Source organism: Lathamus discolor, chromosome 6 (genome assembly GCF_037157495.1).
Source record: "Lathamus discolor isolate bLatDis1 chromosome 6, bLatDis1.hap1, whole genome shotgun sequence".
Taxonomy (NCBI): domain Eukaryota; kingdom Metazoa; phylum Chordata; class Aves; order Psittaciformes; family Psittacidae; genus Lathamus; species Lathamus discolor.
In genome coordinates, this window is record NC_088889.1 from 90,490,016 (window position 1) to 90,504,888 (window position 14,873).

The 14,873-nt window shown below is 44.6% G+C and overlaps 1 protein-coding gene across 1 annotated transcript in view; it reads left to right on the plus strand.

Annotated features, from left to right (window-relative positions):
• Positions 1-14,873, plus strand: part of LMF1 (lipase maturation factor 1) — a 225,792-nt gene that overhangs the window by 14,499 nt on the left and 196,420 nt on the right. The window contains exon 3 of the mRNA XM_065684805.1: positions 10,423-10,433. Within this exon, the coding sequence (XP_065540877.1) occupies positions 10,423-10,433 (11 nt within the window). The remainder of the gene's footprint in view (positions 1-10,422; positions 10,434-14,873) is intronic.

Genomic DNA, 14,873 nt, shown 5'->3' on the forward strand with positions numbered 1-14,873 from the left:
AGCTGTTGGTGCAAAAGCATTTTTAATGTCTGACCCATAGGCTGGGTGAAGTCAACAATCTTTGTGTTCATTTTAGACTTGATTTTTATTGTGCTTTCTTCAGGCTATGCCTAAATTCAGTAGAATAATAGTAACAAGTGTCCCCAGTTTGAGTATAATAGAGTTACTTAATGAAGCTAAAGATGCTTAAAAGGGTTTTGTGGGAATTCCTCATGCTTCAGGGTCCATTTTGCAGACTGCAAATCCTGCTTGTCCAGGTTCAGGCATTGGAAGAACAGCACAGCTCTACAAGTTCAGTACGGATGGCTTTGCCTTTCTTGCCACTTCCTCCCTCCTGAATATTAATATAATGGATTGTGGGACATTGAAACAAGAATGGGAAAAGCTGCCCCCTTACTATAAAAATCCTCGTTGCAGGTGACCTCATGAAACCTCCATTTGTGGTTTTGTTTTGTGCTGCTGCGGCTCATGTCTGCAGAGGTGGACCGTGAGCAGCAGAGGCTCTCTGGGAAAGGTGCTCCAGCAGAGCTTAAATCACTTTTGTACCGGAATAACTAATGCCTTTCTGAAGTGAATTTGTAATTCTGGAATAGAATCACTTTTATCCCCAGTAAGGTGTCTCCAGAGAGCTATTACATTTTCTTATACAAACAAACTTTTCAGCTATTCTGCCACTTGATCTCCTGTTTCTTCTTCTGTTGTTTCCTCACAGAGCCATCTCCCCCTGGCATTTTCAAATGTCATCTGAAAGCCCTTCCTTTCCCCTCGGTTACTGTGCTGGTTCATTTTACAAAGCTTATTGCCCACTGTTCAAGAGTACAGTTTGTAATGACACTTGATACAAAAGCTCAAATTGTAAGGGTTTAAATCCTATTGCCTTTATTTTTTGCCTTTCATGACTAAGATTCTGGTGGAGTTACAAGAGCTCAAGGGAATAGGTTAAACAAGCCAATAAATAAAATGTTATAGCATGAGGTGGCTACAGCGTTCTTTTCAGTGTGTTCTTCCCTTGTGGAAAATGTTGCTGGAGCTACTGCTGACAGTTATTTAGGGAAAAATAAGAGTAAGCAGCATAGCTTTTTTTTCTGGAAGGAATATGAAGTTGATCAGTGCTTCGCCACTGTACAACCGCAGAGACTGTGAGCAATAGCTGTTCAGGCTGTGCCTTTCCAATCCTGCATGGCCAGGGTGGTTTCCAAGATGCACCTACACTAAAGCTCACAGGAGAGGATGTGATTGTTTTTCTGGCCCCAGATGCCTCATGTTTCTTCATATTTAGCTGATTGGACATAATGTTAATAGCTTTTAACTTTAATATTGAAGACTTAGTGAAGGGACAAATATACTGCGGGTCATGAAAGCATGTCTCCAAGGCATGTAATTTAATTGCAATTAAATTACAGCCCTCAGAAGTTCATTTGCAAGAGAGAAGGAAGAGAGACTTGTATGTCATGGAGGTTTTGTGGTTTAAATGTCTCATTAAAAAGCACTTGACCTATGCAGGACTTTAATCAGTCTTCTGTGTGCTAGAGGATGAACTGGTGACTGGTTCAGGCTGAGCTCCATTAAATGCTGGGGGGCTGATGAGATGCTCAGGCTGTGTTTTCACTCTCCAGGAGAGCATTAGTAGCCATTAGATGGACCTCTTCCCCACTTCCTTTCCTCTTACATTCTACAGCTTTGGGGTTTCAGTCTAAAGCATCTGGGGTTTTGTCTTGTGTCATCCTACCCAGTAAAGGTTAGAAACAGATCTCTTCTGAGCTCCTTATTCCAGCTTGTAAAACAGCCAGTGTGTGAAATGTGGGTAGGATTTAGCAACACATCATTCCTGGTTTTAAGTGCACTGGTTTGTGACCCGTTTATGAGAAGGGCACAGCACTTACGGGGACATTCATTTTGTGACTAGAAGAGTCCTAGCCTGACATGCAAACAGCGGTGGAAGACTCACCCTTTGAGCTTCCAGCAGACCTGCGCCAGATCAAGCGTGAATGAACATAACCACATGGGTGCATTTGAGCTAATGCAGGTTTTGTTAAGAGGCATGAGTAATTCAGTAAGACTTTTTCTGCCCCTGAGTAAGCAAATACAGAAGGATCAGGAGCTGTGCAAGCAGGCAATAGGAACTTGTGTGCCCTGGGTTTCATCAGTATGCTTGGTTCACTTGGGAAGTTCTCCGAGACCTCACTGTAAGGGCAGGAATGGATGTGTCAGGTTGTGTTTAACTGTGTGACCTTGGCAGGGTCTTTCCATCAGTCTATATCCTGCTCTGGTTGCCTGTCTGGAAGTAACACAAGTTTGTACTGAGGGACTGTACGACTTAATTGTTATCAGCTTTACAGATAGGAAGGTTGGAAATGCAAGCAGGACTTCATGTGCCTGAATGCTGTATGCAATTTTGTGTGTTTAAAAAACAAGTGTCTATGATTTTAGATGAATCCCATTAGCAAATATCATCTTGATGCATATGCTAAATCGGAGCTGGCTGAAGTTTGCCAGGGGCTTTGCAAAGAACCCTTTTTGCAACCCGGCTTTATTTTTCTAGCTCTCCAAAATATCCCAATGACAACAACAACAAGAAAACTTAGAATATGTTATTCCTATATCTGGCCTTGGCAATAAACACCAGGAATTTCTTTGTTACTGTGGATTGCAGCCTCCCATCCCTTTTACTCCCGACTCTCCTCCCTCTTTGCCCAGAAAGAAAAGATTATCTCTCGAAACGTAAACCCGAAGTTGAAGGATCTCAGGGGGTCATCCTTCCTGTCGAGGAAGCTGCTTTTTGGCACTTCCTACTCGCACAGAAGAGAGGGAGCGGATCAGTTTCAAAGAATGCTGTGAGCGGTTGATATGACATATTAATGAAAACAAAGATTAATACCATGTGACACTGTTGCCTTGCAGTACAACTGGGAACTAATGAGGCTAATGAGAACCATATTTTTGTTTGAGAGATTAAAATTTAATCATGGCTGATGTCAGAAAGGAATCATTTAGTGTTTCCCCTCTCTGCCCTAGGCTGGCACTGGGTTTAGATGCAGCCCTTGAGAGGGGCCTTTGCCATCCGCTCGCTTGGCGTTCAGCGTGGCTGGGCAGGAGGAGGGTGATGCTGTGGCTGGTTCCTTCATCCCCAAGACCTGTAAATGTGTGCTCTGCAGAGGTTTCTTGTCTTGGTTGAGGCAGTTAAGTGCAGGTGGCAATGGGTTGTATGCTGTTAATTTAGGCTGGGGTTTGGTTTCTTGTCTTGGTTGAGGGAGTTAAATGCAGGTGGCAATGGGTTGTATGCTGTTAGTTTAGGCTGGGTTTTTGAAGGGGCAAAGAACACAGTTGCGATAGGATGTCCAAGGAGGCTCGAGTGTGCTCCTGCCCACTTGTACTCCAAAACCTGTGCATTATTCTGTGGGATGGAGTGGACCGAAAGGCAGGTGGAGATGGACCTGATGAAGAAGCCAGGTCCAGCTATGTTATAAATGTGAGATAATCTGCAAGAGCTGTTGGTAGAAGAGCTGCCAAAAGCTTTTAAGGGCTGTTAAGGGATGCTTTGGTGGAGTTTTGGGCTGCTCCAGGGCTGGTGGTTTCTTGCTTCTGTGAATACATTCCTGGAGAAGAACTGACCCATGGCAAGTCTTAACTTGCCATTGCAACATGATATGAAAAACAAGAGGCTTCGGTAGAATGGTGGGTAGGGGCTTCCTGAGCAGCTGCCGCGTTGCTGCTGGGGCTGTCGTGTTTGTAGCAAGTAGTGCCTCTAGGGTGAATGCCATCTGAATAATGTGAATACTTGGGGCAACTTATATAGGCTTAAAAAGAGGGAAACTAGGGAGGAATTTGAGTATTTTACATTGATTGCTTGCACAGTGTTTTGACTTGTGATTACTGTAGTGGCTTCACTTAATAATAGCAGCTTTGGAGGATCTTTTTTCTATCTAAGTCTGCTGTAAGATAGCCAGAGGTCTATAAAAATTAATTCACCATATGTAGAAGAGATCATCTCTTTGTCTACAGCACAAAAAGCATTCTGCTGAGCATCCCCTAAGATGTGTGCAGGTTATGTCCATACCATGGTAGGTGTTCGTGTGCTGAAATTAGCATCCCATTGCTAACCAGCACTTCTTCCCCCCACAACGCCTATTCAGTCTGTTCAGTGTGTGCTGTGGAATTGCCCTGCAAGTTGTGGTTCACATCCTTTTCTCATGTTAATCCCAACAATCCCTGTTACCTGTGTGCAGTACTAGGACAGCACAGAAGAGCAGTGGTGTGCATCTGCTACTTGGCTTTGCAGAAAGCCTGACAAAATGACTTAACGTCATAGCGTGTGATGCTTTGGTAGCTTGGCAAATGTCAGTGAAAGGCACATAGTGATATTCTTTCACCTGCTTCCCCTGTTCCTAACTCGACATCATGAGAAGACCACGTTCAGACATCAGTGGCAATAGGAGTGGCACATGGGGAGCTGTGTGTATTCTGTGGACAGCTAACACAGCGCTGCTTCCTTTGCACAGACTGTCTCTAGCTTCCAGTCACTCCTGCAAATCGCAGCCGATGAGAAAAATGAGAGCAAAGCGATGATCAGAAGGTTATGTGGTTCGTGGTGTGGCTGTGCAGTGTGTGATGCACCACAGGCCTTTGCCAGAGACTGAGACAAACATGGTTTAAGTGCTTATTATCTGGCACATCTCATTGCCAACTGTAGCTGGTATACAGACTTGCGTATTGATTCCACAGCTGAAAGATTTAGGAAAAGAACGAATAATAGGGTTTTTTCATGATTTCTTTTGAATTGTAACTTGCCAGATAGCTTCACGTACCCACTCTGGTCCAACCCTGGATGTTGTTGAACTCCTCTAACTTCTCAAACAGCTGTGGTTGGAAAGAATGTTCATAGAGCGATGGGTACAGCTGAAAAGCAGTCGGGGGTTAGGGAAGAGTCCAGGCATGGTGGGATCTGTGTTTACTGATTTCCCTAAGAGTCTTAATCCAGATGTTTATTCCCGGAGAAGGGGAGGCAAGTGACTGCAGAACAAGCAGGCCCTCTTGGGAAAGTAGGTGGAAGCTTGCATTGGAACGACTCCTGTCTTTATGAACTTCATGGAGAGGAAATGGCCATGCTTCCACCAAACCCCATAGCCTTGCTGCAGGCCTCTTCTTTTAATGGGGAATTGTGCTCAGGCTGCAGAATGGTTGGCAGTGGTGGGGGCAACCTTTGGAAAGAGGTTCATTAATGCAATTAAGGGATTGTTCTTTTCTTAACCAAGGAATGGAATTACAGAAATGCAGTTTTCCTGAGATTTTACCTGCCGGCAGCAGAAATGCAAAACCTTTCTGCTGCTGGTGCTGGAAAAGCAGGATGGCAAAACTCACCTTGTGCATGTATGCACACCAAAATGCTGCAGTGGGGCTGACCCCTTTATTTTCCGTCAGTGTCTGTTGCTACTTGCCATGCACGTGTATTTCCAGTTTGATTCTGCCTAGGGAAATGCAGTCATTTTGGCAGCCTAGTGTGGTTGTGGCAGGGCAAAGAAGCTGTGGTGCTGCTGCAGTTACCTTCCTGCTGCCTGTTCCCATTTTCATCTTTCCTGCCTTGGACTCACCATCCAGCTGAAGGAGCAGCGCAGTGCAGGGTTCTCAGGGCTGCCGTTTCAGCATCTGGGTTTGGCACAGGAAGGATTTCACCAAAGCAAACTGAGTGTGGGTAATTCTGCAGTCACATAAGCCAGGGCTTATAATCATTTCTAGCTTTGGAAATGAGCACGGGTAGAGCAGTTGGCGAGTGCTGCGGCTTAGTTGGGTAATTCACATTTGGTCTCTTATCCCATCCTGATTCCCTGCCTTGCAAGGGTAAAGTAAAGCAGCACTTGGATGGTTTTCTGCCACTTGTGCAGCCGCGGGATGGGGCATGGTTGTGAGCACCCGGCGCTGCTCCAGATCGGCTGTCTCATCCCATCCCATACGGGTTCAAACTTAAACGGGGAAGTTTAGATTGGATGTAAGGAGGAAGTTCTTTACTGTGAGGGTGCTGAGGCACTGGAATGGGTTGCCCAGGGGAGCTGTGAATGCTCCATCCCTGGCGGTGTTCAAGGCCAGGTTGGACAAAGCTTTGGGTGACCTGGTTTAGTGTGAGGTGTCCCTGCCTATGGCAGGGAGGTTGGAACTGGATGTTCTTAAGGTCCTTTCCAACCCTAACTAGTCTGTGATTCTATCCCATTTCTGCTCTCCTGGTTGGCTCCAGCTCTGCTCAGGCACCTTTCCCAGCACCACGTGCAAACCGAGGAGCAAACCTCATCCTCGAGCACTCTCTTTTTTTAATGCTATCCCTGTGCCTTCCATTTAAATGTGGATGTTGTAATTACAGAGCGCTGAATCCCAGTTTTTAGAGATCTGTGACCACAATAAAGTGAATCCAGAAACCAGACGAGTGGTTTCATTTACTCCCATTCTAGCTTATTTCCTCCCCCCGCGACCGCTGTGCAATACTAAAGGCTTGGCAGCAACTGAAACCAGCTGTCAGAAATGTTTCTTCCCCCCACACTTTTAAGTTAATGATGTTCTGAAATTAATGGTGCACTCGACTAATTCTGTCATCTCATTCTGATGGACTCCCAGTCTCTTGGAAGTGATGTTTGCCAACTGGCTTCTCTCTTTGAGGCAGTGTGCTTAGGAAGTGGATCCCAGGTGCCAGGTACTGTACATATATATATACACACAGGGAAAATATGGGGTTTTTCTTGTCCTAAGTGTTTACAGCTTTAATTTGGTTGGTATATTGTGGTTCACCAAACAAGCTTTCAGGCACGTAAACCAGTAACTTTTAGGAGCATCATGTGCACTGCAGCAGTGGATGAGGTTTTGCACGTCTCGGAGCTGGGGATATTGTGTCTGGTTGTAACATTGGGCTGGAAGTGGGCCTGGCTCCACGCTGGGCAACGAAGAGGCAAGAAAGTGTCCTGTTGTGGTGAAAAGCTGAAGGACCTGAGTTTGGTTAGTTGAGAGAAAGGAAAACTCAAGCCAGGTTGGATGGGTTTTGGAGCAACCTGCTCTAGTGGAAGATGTCCCTGCCCATGGCAGGGAGTTGGAACTGGATGAGCTTTAAGGTCCCTTCCAGTCCAAACTATTCCATGCAAACTGGGAAAGGAGACAAAGATCTTGAAGTGTGTGAAAGCAGCAGAGAGGATGGGAATAAGCTGTTCTCCGTGTTCACTGTCTTTATGTGGATGGGACAAGCTGCTGTTGGCTTACGTGGTGGAAAGGAAGATACAGGTTAGATGTGAGGAAAAGCCTTCTAAATGTGCATATGGAGGAATCAACACTGGGCTGAATGCCTGGAGGGGGAGGTGGAGTTTCCATTGCTGCTTAGACAGATATCTGTCAGAGGTGATCCTCACAAAGTCAGTCCTGTCTTGGGGCACATGGATTTTCCATGGTTTCTATAATTCCATGGATTAGCCCATTTTTTTTCTCCCTTAATCCAGTGCCTGGATTTATGGCAGGCAGCTCATCCAACTTTTGCTGTTATTGAGATGTTGGTGCTACCCAAATACCTTTTCCCCCATCCCAAGTTATGCAGCCTAGAGAATAAGATTCATAATGGAGTTGAAAGTTGACATCTGGGTTCACTTTCCGTAGAGGATGTTCTCCATGGAGAACAGTGAGAGAAGCTGTTAACACCAGCTGCAGATCAGGGATGCAGCAGGGAATTATCCTGCCTGTGGAAATCAATTTGGTTGGAAGGAAGGTCCCTTCCAACCCGAACTATTCTGTTATTCTATGATCTTGTAGTGTTGGGCACTGCTGGGATGTGAACCATGGATAGAACTGGGTTTTGGCTTATAAGTACAGATGTATTTTCTTAGTAAGCATCAAGAGATGTAAAGGTAAGAGTGCCTCTCTATGTTCTAATACTATTTCTGATAGATTTTATGTAGAATTTTGTCCTGTTTTACAGCCTTACAAGAGGAATCCCTGTCCCAGACAACACTTGTGTTGAATTATCTGTGCAGCTATGGGGAAGGAATGTAAATTCGTTGGGCAAGTCTGGCTGATCTGCCCTAAGCAAATAGAAACCATCATCCTGCATGCTTTGCAGGCAGAAAAACCGTGAAGTTACAGAGAAAAGGGGGTGGTTTTGGTTGGGTTGGGAGCTCCCTGTTTGCACAGTGGTGGCCTAGGAAGCTCTTGCAGAGCCATGCCTTCAAACCTGTGTTGTCTTCTCCCTGCTGCCTTCACCACGGGCACTGGCGATGCAGTTTGTTTTCATCAGGAGTGATGGAGTTTAATGTAGTTTGAGCTATGTTTTCCTATCAGTTTTTGCTTTCCAGGAATAGACTTGAGCTAGAATTAATCAGCATGACAATGTGGTGAAAACAATTTAACCCAAGGATTTAATGATGTTTATGACTGTCAGCTGACACTTGGAGTCTTTTGAAGTGTGACATGAAGTTTGCCTCTAATGCCAAGCCACGGCTAATGACATTGTTCCTCTGACCAGGAAACAGAAATGACACCACCTTTTAATTTGATTTAGACAGTTCAAATGGAATGTACTTTGAAATTACAACATTTCTGAGATTGGCAATGCGCAGATCTGTTGAAATTTGCTCCCCCCCCCAACCTTAAAAATCAAATCCATGTTTTCACTTGTTATTGTCTGTCAGTAACATTCCAAATGCCAAAACAGGGAGTAGGAAAACCATCAGTTTTTATTAATAAACACTTCTGAGTACTCTGTATAAGCAACGAAGAGGATGTTGGAAAGGAGTAATGGTAATTGGGTTCCAAACTACAACCTGAAGCCTGTGGGAATTGGGTACCTGCCTGTTTGTACCTATTAAATCCCCCCCAAAAAATCCCTACAAGAAGCCCTGCTGCTTTTATGTATTTGGAGTGGGCCATTTGGTTTGGTTTCCTTGGCATTTGTATCGCAGGCTTCTTCAGAGAAATAAATTCACAAGTGCTTGCCTGTCATCACATGACAAGTTATGGAGCCGGGATTGATGTAATCAGCAACAGACACACGTCAGAAAACTTAATGTGGTTCAGAAGAATACAATATTTGATTAATTCCTCATTTTGTGTTTGTCTCTGTGTGTGTGTGTGTTTTAAATGAGCCTCAGGGGGTTCTTAACTTCTGCCAAGAAAGAAGAATAATTCGTACAAGTTTATGTTTAACTGCACCACAAGTGTGGTGGAGCACAGCAAAGTTAGGTTGCCCTTAATGACAGATATCTTTATAAAGAGCTGCTTTTATTAAGCAAGTTAAAACTTATTGTGCATTTTAAAGTTATTGCTCTCTCTCCATCAGTAGCCCCACATGAAATTGTTGTTTAATATGTAGTAAAGCATTTAGACTGATGGATTTTAGAGCTATTCAAATTCCATGCACACCTATTTGGGATATGTTAGGTATTTTCTGTAAGAGCAAATCTTAAAAAGCCTGGGGTGTTTTTTGGTTTGGGGTTCTGGCTGTTTCGGGGTGGTTTTGGTTAATGTAATGCAATATGCTGCAGATACACACAATAAAGCTGTGATACGGGATTGAAGCCATAATGGGAGTAAATACAAGCTGTCTGTTGAAGAACAGCACCTTAACCTCGAAGGTTAACAAGTTTTTACATGTTACTGGAACTGGTAGTCCAGTGGTTTATAGCTACTGGTTGTAGCTAAGCTAAAGGCAATTTCAAAGGCCAGTTAAAAAGGCAAGTTAAATGATGTAGTAGATTGTGGCAAAACTTCACATGAAAATACTACAGTAAGTGTGTATCAGAGATCTTCCTGTGGCACTGAGGGTCAGTGAGCACCAGTACATAGCACTCCCTAGCAGATGGCATGGTGCTAGACTTCTCTGGCTTCAACAGGGAATGAAAACCCGGTGGATAGTTCACAAGTGGGAAGTAAATTCTTGCTTCTCAGCAGCTTGGCTTCATCAGCACAGATGTATGCCTTAATTTTGTGTTTATAACAGCTTCAGTTGTTGCCTTCTTCCTGGGAAGTGCTTAACATGCTCTGGAAACCATGGATGCCTAACACTGCAGTGGAACCTGGTGAAGCTGCCCTGGCAACTCGCTCTTGCTCAGAGGAGTCTCTCAAGTCAGAGCAGCCCAGGGTCTGTTGTGATTTGGGGCTCTTCTGGGTTAGCATCTGTATTGAAAGAAGGCTTGAACTCCAATTGCTTGGAGTGCTAAATAACAGCTTCATTTACCCAGAAGCAAGGGAATTTTCTCTTCTTTCATTGCCAGGTAGCGGCAATTTCCCATTGAGTACTGCGAGTTGCACATTATGTGGTTCAGGCATGTTCCCATGCTCTTGACAGATGTGTTTTGGAACAGAATGTGTGAAGTTTGAAATAAAACTACCACGAGCTGTATGTTCCTGCAGTTCCACAGCCAAGGCTTTAATTTATTGTTGCTTTTTCTTCATTTTGTTTTGCAGGTATTCCTTTGGTAAGTGAATAAAAGAGAACAAATCTGCACTAGTAATGTATTGAGGCATTTGTGGGTATGTAGCCTTTACATTAACTTGCTTTCTCTGGCTTTCTCTGTCAAATGTTTGGTTGTTTTCTGCCTTTCACTGGATTTCTTTCCATATGCCTTTAAGGAAAGGAAAACTGACGTGAATGCTGTAAATTGAGATTGAAGGAGACTTGATGGAAGGGTTCTGTAAGTACAACAGCATTGTTTGGAGGGTGGCGTTAAAGATGAAGTTAAATAAGGCAACCAAGCAAAGCAGGGTCTGAAGGGCATCCGTTGGGAAGGAACCTGTTCCTCCCAAATTCCAGTTCCCTTGCCATTGGTGATTTGTATGAACATCAAGAAGCTTTTGCTCGTATCATCTGCTTTTCCACTAGCGTGAGGTGTAGATACTACTCCCTTGTTGGTCTGGAAGGTTGATTCCTGCTTTGCACAGGTTGGGGTTTTTTCAGCAGTAAGTATTCCAACCCATAGCTGGAATCTAAATGGAACATTAGAAATCCTGGTAGAAGACGTTCATCTCTGAGGAAATGTTAGGAAAACTGGTGGTGGTGGTCTGATTTTTCTGGGAAGAAATTCGGTTATTCTGATGTCAGGCACAAGAATAAAGTCCATTTGTGCCTGTGGATTTGGAGGCTTGCAAAAGCAGTGACTGAGCATCCTCCCCCTTCTCCCTTGGTCTGGTGGAAGGTGTCCCTGCCCAGGGTAGTGGGATTTGAACTGGATGAGCTCTAAGGTCCTTTCCAACCCAAACCATTCAATGATTCTCCTTGGAATTGCATCTGTCTCCTTGTTTACCAATCGTTGTAATCAGTTTAAGGGATTGAGCTGGTTTATTGTACGTGGATCATTGTACATGGGATCATTGTACATGGGGTTATTGTACATGGTGCTTCGCCAAGTGCAGAAGCAGAGTAGTATGGAGACTTGTTTCCACTGCTCTGTGGTTTAGATGATACTTTCACACTGGATGTGGGTGTTTTAATCAGTTGGACTTTACAGCATGAATCCAGACTTTTGTTGGGTTAGTGAGGACGCCTGTCTTAGTTTTAACTCAAGCTGCTCATCTTCTCTCAGTGTGTTAGTCTCTCACTGATGGTTGTAGAAAAGCTGCCTTTTTGCAAGTGTTTTATCTTTCTTTGGCTTTTCTTTATGTCCCAACTGGATAGTCACCCTATGAGGATTACTGAAGTCCTTTGTACGCAGTAGGGTCTCTCCCTCCCTTGTTTTTGGCTTAAGGGCTACTTCTGAATAAGATGAATGAGATGTAAATCTTGAGTTACTTTTGTTAGAATACAGGAAAACCACAATATTTTTGTTATAATATAGCTGAAACAACAACGTTGTCATCCATTGCTGTAGAAGTCCATTAAATATTGCTGAGCACTGGAAGCCTTATTCTTTGGTAGCGTCTACTTCAAAGCAAGAGCTTTAAAGAAAGAATTATTCCTGGAGAGATCTTTGTAAATGCTGACTGTTTCCTATTCCTCTCCAGGAAGTGTGCTCTTTTTGATGCATCTTAACATGGATTTTGGTAGCCTCTATTAAAACTGCAGGCTGTCCCTATGAATTTTAAAGAACTCCAGAACCTGGAAATAACAACAAGCTGTTAGGCCAAATGGGATCAGCTGGAATTGCCACAAGTTTTGCTCTTTGCTCTTACTCCTGTCAGGTAACAGTTATTAAAACCACTCCTCACTTCAGGGAATGAGCTGTGAAGCAGCCATGCAAGAGCTTGCGCAGTGCAAAGCGCAGACCATGGTGGGCTGTTATCTCTGGAGGGTAAAGAGGTGCTCGGCCATAGAGATGGGGTTAGAGCTGTGCTGAAATTAGCTGAGCTCTGATAAATTCTGGGCTTTATTTATTGTTATTTGGGTGTAAATTTGGCTTTAGATGTAGTGTGGTTCATTCCAGCAAGTTTGTAGTGGGTTTATATGGGTCTCTCCATGTGAATAGGCACAGCTCAGACGAGTGACATCCCCTGATGGCAGATTTGATGGCTCCTTCTCCTGCCTGCTTTTGGCAGGGCAGTGCTCCTGTTGAGTGTGGTCTGTGCTCTGGAGGGACTGCTTATTGGCCAGAGTGATTTGCTTTCTAGCTGAGCTGAGGCTGTGGGGGATGGATGGATGGATGGATGGATGGATGGATGGATGGATGGATGGATGTGTTGCCTCTCCAGTGGAGAGCACCTTCAAGGCCAGCAGCCAGGCTGCTCCCAGAGAGGTGACCTTTTGTGGCAACTTCATTCCAAGCCTAAATCTCCCCCCTGGCCCTCTTTGTTGCATCCTGTGTCTAGCTGCCTTGGTGACCTGTGTGAGCCAGCTGGCCTTGGTCCTGGATCATCTGCAGCAATGGCAGGTCTCCCTCTCTCTGAAGGTTGCAGCTGTGGTGCTGGAAGGAACCAGCGAGGTTAACTTGGTGTTTTGTCCTTCTTTAAAATGAAGGACATTTTTCTCCAGGCTCAGAATGAGACCAGAGCTGTTTCAGCAGATTTGTGGTGTGGACAGCCTGGCTCGTTTCTGACCCTTTCTGGGCAAGGATGTGCTCTCCTAGAGCAGAAGTTGCTGATGATGCTTCTGTCTGAGATACCCTAGTGGAAGCCTGATTTAATGGTGATTTATTATATCTGTTCTAGCAGAGGCTTTGAGAAGATGATGTTCTTTTATAGGCTTTCTTTTCTTCTTTCTTCTGTTCTGCCTTATTATTGTGTTAAGTAGCCCCAGATACTCAGAAGACAGTTTGCTGGCCCTGAGTCTGTCCTGAGAAACTGGTCAAATGAGATAGCAGCAGGGAGCTAAGCGGAGCTGCAGAGAAGCTGCAATGATCGTGTGAGTTGTAATGGACAGTCGCATCCCTCTGGAGAGGAAAATTCCAGGTGTGAGGTAGGAAAATGACGTAACTGTCCTGGGCGATCCTGACTCCACGTCGTCACCTCCGTGGCCATCGGATACCTCTCGGAGCAGCAATTTGGATTCCCAGCAGAAAAGACAGAAATGCATCTGTTTACTTTTTGGCTATCTATGGGTTCATTAAACAGGATTGAGGATGGAGAAGCAGCTGATCTGATTTGACTCTTGATGCACAAACGTGTCCTGTTTGGAGCCAAAGCAAATGTTTCCTTGGGGATAGTTCCAGCGTGCCTTGCTCCTGCACACTTTGCAGGCCAACTCTATGGCTAGAATTGAAGCCTATTTTAAAAGGAAAAGCTTTTTTTTTCCTCCCTCTTATAGTAAATTTTCTTCTTAATTTTGGCATGGGGAGAAGACGATCACTGAAGGTTGAATTTAAGTTGTTTCTTTCCCATTATCTGTACACATGGAATAAGCAAATAATTTGGTTCCTATCCTGCCTGCTCCCAAATTTTATATTGCATCTATTATCTTAGAATTTAAGCTGAAGTGTGTTTTGATTAGAAGCAGAATAAAAAGTTGAGAGCCGAGTGTGTGTAATTCTCTATCACTTGTTAAACCCTCGCTCTTTACTTCAATGCAAATTGTTCCAAGGAGGCTTTTCTTTTAAAAGGTCTTCAGGGATCTTGAATTTTAGATGTGCACTGACATAAAATGCAGTGTTAGAGTGCACAGCTGGCGTTCTTGCTTTTGCTGTGCGAGATTGAGATGTCTCTGCTCTGTGAGTGAACGTTTCCAAGGAAGGAGGGAAGTTTGCACAAGTTGCACTATACTAGCGAGCAGCGTGGCTGTCACAGGAGGAAACGAAGGTAAGTTGAAATGACTGAGGTCAGACTTCACTAGTGCAGGTCCAAAAGTGAACTGAGATGTCTGGGCTCACACGTTGATTCCTACAGACCATCCGCACTGGTGATGGGGCTGAGGTTGCCCAAGTACAAAAGGATTCAGTGGCAGAGCTTTGCTTTACACGTGGCAGCACCCAGGCGTCACACAAGCACCCAGTGGCACTTGTCACTCCAGAAGCTTGCTGTGCAGGTGACATGTGGGGAGATATTGGCAGCAGGACACGGAGCATGGGCTGGTCTTATTGCTGGAGCACTTGGTTCTGCTCACAGCAGGAGATGATGGAGCCGTAGCATGAGTGACCCAGCGAGCCCTTGGGAATCCCTGCAGGGTTGAACACCCAGATGGCCAAAGGCTGCTCTTTCTTCATCCTCCTCCCATGCTGAGATAGGAGGGACAGGGCTGCTGCTGCCCGACTGTTCCTGCTCCTGGCTAGCATTGTGATCTGCTGCTCCTATTTCTCGTGTAAGAGTGGGAAACTTTTCTCTCTGTCTTATTAAATCTATTTTTCAAGCTGTCACTTAACCAGGTCTAGTGACAGAGTCGGATGTTTATGTGGCCCTGGACACTTGAACTCTGGTGTTTTCAATCACAACAGCACCTTTTGCCAGCCGTTCCGAATTAAATACTCCTCGTGACCTTTTACCCTCGCCGCTCTTAA